General features: G+C 42.0%; 1 protein-coding gene across 1 annotated transcript; it reads right to left on the minus strand.

Annotated features, from left to right (window-relative positions):
• Positions 1-3,209: 3,209 nt before the first annotated feature.
• Positions 3,210-4,899, minus strand: LOC106817984 (monocarboxylate transporter 4-like). The gene is made up of 2 exons (XM_014822686.1): positions 4,074-4,899; positions 3,210-3,457 (listed from the first exon to the last, which is right to left on the minus strand). The coding sequence occupies exons 1-2, from the start codon at positions 4,807-4,809 to the stop codon at positions 3,267-3,269; spliced, it is 927 nt and encodes a 308-aa protein (XP_014678172.1). The 5' UTR covers positions 4,810-4,899; the 3' UTR covers positions 3,210-3,266.
• Between the last annotated feature and the right edge of the window lie 3,149 nt (positions 4,900-8,048).

An 8,048-nucleotide genomic window follows, 5' to 3' on the forward strand; every position in this document is an offset into this window, starting at 1 on the left:
TCGTGACAGAAACAATATTCCGAGATGGAATTCCAAAGTTTGGTGTATATACAGCTCTAATTTAGACAATATTGATAAATGACATTAAAAACATGATGCTCGTTTGAACTAAATTTTGATACTTCATTATTAAAATGCGTGGTTCTTGATATACTTGAGTACTGAATCCTAAATGAAAGAATACAAAAATGTATTAATTTCTTGGATTGCTACAATTGGGTAGGCAATAATGTGATCTTGGAATTGTAAATGTATGCCATATGATCGTTAATTTTATAGAAATAAAATACCTTTGTGTTAAATACGTCTGTGATGATGACATTGTGAGCTATATTTTTATTTTTTAATTTATTTGCTTGTGTGGCTTCATGGAGGGGGGGGGGGGGGCGAGAAACCGTTCATCCCGGTGATTTTGCTTTGTCTGCATGATTTTTGAAGACACTTTCTTCTTTTTCTTCTTCGCCATTATTTTAGCTCCCACTCACGTGGGTCGCTCAGTGCGCACTATACTGTATATATAACCACTATATATATACCATGTATATGAGAAATTAAAAGTGCTTGAGAAAGAAGTGCTATAATATATGGGAATAATGTTTCATCAAATCAATGTGTTGTACATTCAGGAGATTGTTGAAAAGCATTTCTATTCTGCAAATTAACAATCATAAAAGAAAGTAGCAGAAGCAAAGCTGACACGATGGATCAGTAGGTTTCCTCTCCAGTTAATCAAGAGTAGTAATATACTATTCATCTACTTTTGAGCTAATCTATCTAAATAATGAAGGCCCGGCTGTGGCGGGCGTTAGCGGGCGTCTGGTGGCCACACCCGAACTAGCTGAATTATTCTGCGCAGTCGGCCGGACCATTCACGCATAACTGAGACTTAGCCGAACATTTCCCAGTGGGCGTTCACAAAGGTTTCCTTTCTAGCTAATCTAGCTCAATTTTGGGGTGGCGGCAGTTGGGCGGGTCTTGGCGGATACACCACTAACTGACAATTCTGGCAGTGGCTATTCAACGATACCTGGCCGACTATGCTGAACATATTTCCATGCGTGCCAGAAGAATTTCCCTTTTGAGGCTAATCTAGCTCAATTTGGGGCGCGTATCGGTTTTTTAAGGTCTGGCGCCTATGCGCCCACCACTAAATAAATTCTGGCAGTTGTCCATTCACTGAATACCTGGCGACCATTGCCGACATTTTCCATAGGCTTTCATGGGGTTTCTCTCCAGCTAATCTAGCCAATTTTTTCAAATTTTTTTTTTTTTTTTGGGCGTGGGGCAGCTTGAGGGCCGTCTTGGCGGATACACCCACACCTGTAATTATTCTTGGCATGTGGCCATTCACGATACTGGGACTATGCTGAACATTTTCCAATCGCGCTGCCCAGAAGCGTTTCCTTTCCAGGCTGATCTAGCTCAATTTTGGGGTATCCGGTTTTTAGCTCTGGCGCGCATGCGCCCCCCACTAAAAATTCTGCGCAGTGTCCATTCTTGATACCTGCGGACCATGCCGATCATTTTTCAATGAGAGGTGCTATGAGGTTTCCTTTTCAGCTAATTAGCCCTCCAATTTATTGGGGGTGGCGGCAGTTGGGGCGTCTGGCGTGCGAATACACCGGGCACCACTGAATTATTTCTGGCAGTGGCCATCACGATACCTGGGACTATGCTGAACATTTTCCAATGGTGTTTCCAGCAAGGTTTCCTTTCAGCTAATCTATGACCTCAATTTTGGGGTATCGGTTTTTTAGCTCTGCGGCGCATGTCGCACCACCACTAAAAATTTCTGGCAGTTGGTCCATTCCTGGACACTGCGGACCATGACCGAACATTTCCAATAGCAGTTTCATGGGGTTTCCTTTCAGCTAATCTCATGCCCTCAATTTTAGGGGTGCCTTTCAAATGACCCACTGACCACACCCACCGCGGCTACCTGCCAGCACTTACTTTCCTTACATGGGGTATGCCTACACGAATCATTTGGCTATGTGCAATGAAATTGGTTTCCTTTCCAGCATAGGCTGACCCCCCTGTGGGGCTCCCGGTCTATATGTATGTATAGACACTGGCGTTTAAATCGCCCGTAGTGATTATTTAGTTCGCGTTGTTACGGTAGCGAGATATATGGTCTTACGCGTCGAATCGCGCGCGATGATGACTCGAGTCTGGCTCGGATCATACCTCTAATACCTACTAATAAACATACCTCTACTTCCTACATCTTACTTCTCACTTTGTGACCGGCAACCCCCCCCTTCCATATCTCTTACTTCTCACTGGACGACCGCGAACCCCCCCTTTTTTCGGCGCTCGGGTCTTTTGGCTGCCTCTGCCTTGTCGCGATCCTTTTGATCGAACTCGTAAAGGACGGGGTGTAACGCCTGTCAGGGTGGTGCGCGACACAACGGCAAGCGGACCTATACCACGGCCAATGGTATTGCTCAAGTAGCCCGTTATAGGTGGAGAGAATAGGAAATCCGTTACAACTATATTGTAGTTATGTGTGCAAATATCTGCCGATTAGGATAGCCAAATATTTCATTATAACTTTTACAACTTTGATGTTTGATGTTGCTATTGAGGAATATATATATATATATATAATATATAGTATTTATATATATATAGTTGTAAATCATGTTGTCGTTTTTATTGTAAGTTTATTGTTAAACTGGATTAAACGTATTTTACATTTTGTAACTGTGGCTTGATTGCATACTGTATGTGCAGCAGTTTCTATATATGTCGTAAAACATTCCACTACGTGATATATATCTCAGCTCGCGTAAACACTGATTTTGTGTAGTATGTTTGTTTTCCATTGATATATATATATATATATATATATATACAGCTATATTATATGCACGCACGCACGCGCACATACACAAATTACGTTTCAGTAGAAAACCCACGTTATAATCACGGTATTGTGAATACATTAACTAACGTTATTTCAACGTTGCCAGGACCCATACAATAACGTTTTATGTTAACGTTACATGAAAACGTTTTTACAAACGTTATATAAACGTTATAAAAACCCTACACATTTACGTTATATAAACGTTACAAAAAACGTTATTAAACATTTTTGTCATAACGTTATAAAAACGTTATAATAACGTTTTTGTGTTAGCTGGGTACGCAATCAGGCGTGAGCGCTTTCTCGAGTATATGAAAGTTCCAGTAATGCTTCCGTTTTATTATTATTATTATTATTAGTTTATTATTATTATTATTATTATTAGTTATTATTATTAGTTAAACGCTTTATATAATGCGGTGACCACTGTCTCCGTACTTTGTTGGTGAGTTGATTCTTGCGGCATGTGACTCTGTTTGTAGTCGATATAGAAGACGCCACCTAGCGCCGCTGCGCTGCCGAAACCAATGACTCCAGATAGAATGAAGACTGGTTTCACCATCTCCGTATAGTCCACTAGGAATCCTGTAGTGATACGAAATTGCAAAATTGTAAATTACGAGGTAGAAAATTGTAGCGTACACATGTTGCGTAGCGCACACATGTAATCGTAGCGCACACATGCAATCGTAGCGTACACATGTTGTCGCGTGAACGGACCTTCGGACAAATTCGCTTCACTTCAATCTAAATTTAATAAATAAATGGATCGAGACACTGAAGATCAAGTGAGCGGCGGGCGTGATAGGGACAGCCATGTTCGTGTAAGGGAAAAGTCATGCTTTGTGATTTGGCAGAGGTTAATAAATTACCATTGACTTGTTACGGATGGAGATTACTCGATGGAGTGCAGCTAGGTGAACCATTTATCATAGAATGAAGGCAAAGGGATAAGGTCTATATAGGAATGATATATCAAATATCACGCATCAGTTGGATGAACGCGGACACCATGCAGACTAAACACGATTAACGGGAGCCTAAAAGCTATAACTAGTAGTAAACTAAATAACGGTAGAAATAAGTCTGTCAACGACTCCATGCGCATCTCACTTCACACCTGTACCTGCAACAACACATTATTAGTAAATCTGTCATGACAACACACATCTGGCGAGCCAAATCGTACGCGAGCACTCACCTGCTGCAAGAGGTCCGATGAGACCTCCTATACCATAGGAAAAAAGGTAGAACGCCTGAACCATCGGTAGATTCTGTATGCCGAACAAATCCACCAGCATCGTCGTTTCCAGGCTCGCTCTAGCGCCGTAGGCGCACCCGTACAGCACACAGCAGATCACGAACACCCACAGTTCGCGTGCGAGCAGGAACAAGAAGTAGGTGACGCCGAGGATGATGGTCGCGACGACGAAGACGATGCGACGGAAGAACCACGAGCGGTCGGCGAACAACGACACGATGAATTGCAGCACAACGTTGCAGATGCTGAGAACTGTGATCATGAGAGCAGCCTGCGAGAGACTAAAGCCCTGCCGGACGCCGTACAACACACCGAACGTCACGAACACGCTCAGACTGAACGATTTCAGTAGATAATTCAGGCAGTGCAGTACGAACTTCTTCGTGTCCGTAAGCGGCATCATGAGACGGCCGCCCTCGCCGCGGCGCTCGGCCAAGGCGTCCTTCGACGATTGCGGTATTTCCCGGAAGAGGGCGCCAGCTGCTACGCTCTGTAGGTAAATGCCGGCCAAACTGATCATCGCACCTTGCCAGGTGTAAAGCTCGATTAGCTTCACACACAGCATGGGTGAAATTAGCGCACCCACGGCTCCGGCTGTTGCTCCCAGTCCATTCGCCAGAGAACGCTTCTTGTCGAAATAAAGTCCGTTAATGACAACGGAAGGTGTGAAAATCATTCCTCTTCCAATGCCTGCAAGAAACCACTTCAATAGTTAGAATATTATTGCATCAGTACTTTAGCTACACTGGCTCAAGTGTCCATAGCATATCCGCGNAGGCGAATGATAAACCAGAGCTAATGACTGCAGCCAGGAATATATATCAGTCACTAAAATACACTTTAGACAAATATTGCATTCAAATGCATCATGCATGCTACAATAATCATTCCATCTGCCTTACCTTGAAATTCTCTTATTTTGTTTCGGTATCATCCATGACTAACTCATTTTCAGACCATTCCACACCATCCATAGTCACCAAGAACAAGTGCATCCTACAATTAAACAAGATTTAGCATTATCAACACATGCTATCAATGCAGCCACATTCACTGATCAATGACCATTACAGCAACTTGTGACATACGCTCAGAGTAACCAGTCAGTCACGGCAGACACAACTGCATCAGACTGGGGCGGTAAGTTCCTCATCATGGCTCACACTAAGTAAAAGGTTACACAAATAAACTGTTGCGGTGGGCAGGATAATGACTGACTGGTTACTCTGAGCCTTTTTCTTAAGCTTTCCATGTAATGGTTGTTGATCCAATAATGTTGCTGCGTTGATAGCATGTATTGATAATGCTTAATCTTGTTTAGCAGTAGGATGGATCTATCTGCAGTGACTACTGGTGCTGGGGAATTGCTTGAAGACGAGAAATTGCCATTTATGATAACGAAACAAAATATGAGAATTCCAAGATGAGGCAGCTAGGAAGGTAATTGTAGTAAGCATGATGCATCTGAATGCAATCTTTCTGTAATGAATTTTAGTGAGATTAGGCAGACACAACTGCATCAGACTGGGGCGGTAAGTTCCTCATCATGGCTCACACTAAAAGGTTACACAAATAAACTGTTGAGGTGGGCAGGAAATAATCTCACTAAAATTCATTACAGAAAGATTGCATTCAGATGCATCATGCATACTACAATTACCTTCCTAACTGCCTCATCTTGGAATTCTCATATTTTGTTTCGTTATCATAAATGGCCATTTCTCGTCTTCAAGCAATTCCACAGCACCAGTAGTCACTGCAGATGGATCCATCCTACTGCTAAACAAGATTAAGCATTATCAATACATGCTATCAACGCAGCAACATTATTGGATCAAAAACCATTATATGGAAAGCTTAAGACAAAGGCTCAGAGTAACCAGTCAGTCATGGCAGACACAACTGCATCAGACTGGGGCGGTAAGTTCCTCATCACGGCTCACATCAGATGAAAGATAAAACAACGAAACGCTCACTGCAGGCAGGAATAATACTCAATTAACTTCAGGACACACTCACTTTCAACAAGTAATACTAGTGTTACAGCAAATTACACCAAAGTGACAAAGGCTGCTCAGCTTTCGTGTGCAATACTTACCGACAGATTCAAATAGGTCCATCAACTCAAAGACGAATGTTCTCACACTTTGCAGGGTCAAGAGAAGACATCTGGTCTTGCACTCAACTGTTAGGTAGAGAGGTAACATGGGTGAATTTTAACAATTGTTTGTAGCCGTCCTCTTTTTGCATACGCATCCACGAATTACAGCGGCAGTCACTCGAATTCTTTTGTAAGCAAAATATACGTTTACACTGTTACACTCTCAGTTATTGGATCCCGCAAGTTAAGAGTATTCATTGTGGAAATCTGCATCAGTGAACCTTGCATCGTCAGTGTCGATCAGACGGCACTTCCTAAACATCAAGGTTGTCTTCATCACATGCGAATCTAGCAATGTTCACTATCATCTAGCAAAGCTTAATGCACTCAATACGCACCAGGCACCACAGCTGCCGAGAGAATGTTGTAACCAGGCCAGCCTCCTCTATTCTTATCCAGCACTTCCAACGACATCCCACACATGGTCAATACAAACCTGCAACACGATAACTAGATGGTGCAAAAGCTCAAAATTACAAATACGTTGTTATCATCTTTCTAGCAAAACCTAGCTAGTTGCATAGCAGCAATATAGCACATGAACACATAAAGCATGTTGGCCATAATGCACGACAATGACCTCAGAAAATGGTAGGTGTATTTTGGGTTGTTTTTCAACAGAAATTTCTGCGTGGTGCATGCCACATATCATCACAGGTCAGGTACAGAATTGTAGAAACCCTTTAGAGCAAGAGTACACACATACACCAAACTCATCCACACCACGACATCGGACACTCTTCCAGGGCTCATGCAGTTCTAATGCCTCATCATTCTACAGTTCTACATCGCTCTTTCAGTCTTTCTGCCGACTCTAGATCCTGCAAGTGCATTAACACATACATTAACATAGTCAATAATGCGAACAGGTAGTTTACATTTATTTATGCTACTTTCACACTAATATCTTGACATTTCTGAATCAGTAGCAATTGTTGTCCAGATTTAGTCCACAGCACCCAAGTATCTGGGCTAGTGGGTGGAGTAGGAAGCATTTTTCTAGCATCGCTCTTAATTAAGAAGCATATATCAATGAATCTCAATATTAAAGTGCAATGCATGTACCCTGCGACAGGCATGGGTTAGCCCCACTAACCAATTCACAGCATCACTAATGTCAAAGGAAATTACAGGATGAAATATGATTTAAAATGCATTATACTTCAACTACTTTCTCAACTGCCTTACCTTTTAAACTTCTTTCACTACTCTGCACAAGTTCCCATATTTTGTCTCGGTACCATCCATGACTAACTCCCTTTCAGACAATTCCACACCGTCCATAAGTCACTAAGAACAAGTGCATCCTACAACTAAACAAGATTAAGCATTATCAACACATGCTATCAATGCAGCAACAATAATGGGTCACCAAGCATTATTGGTCAAAAACTTGAGACAAAAGCTCAGAGTAACCAGTCAGTCATGGCAGACACAACTGCATCAGACTGGGGCGGTTAAGTTCCTCATCACAGCTCACATCAGGCGAATGATAAACCAGAGCTAATGACTGCACCCAGGAATATATATCAGTCACTAAAATACACTTTAGACAAATATTGCATTCAAATGCATCATGCATGCTACAATAATCATTCCATCTGCCTTACCTTGCACGGAAAAATACATTTGCATCCTTGTAATGTAATCACGCAGTATGCATCATACCTAATCAATAAAACTGTTGAACTGCAAGACATACAACTGTACAATGCATTAAGGATTATGAATGAGGATTTTTTTTTTTTTGTCTC

This window comes from Priapulus caudatus, unplaced genomic scaffold (assembly GCF_000485595.1).
Source record: "Priapulus caudatus unplaced genomic scaffold, Priapulus_caudatus-5.0.1 Scaffold1961, whole genome shotgun sequence".
NCBI classification, from domain to species: domain Eukaryota; kingdom Metazoa; phylum Priapulida; class Priapulimorpha; order Priapulimorphida; family Priapulidae; genus Priapulus; species Priapulus caudatus.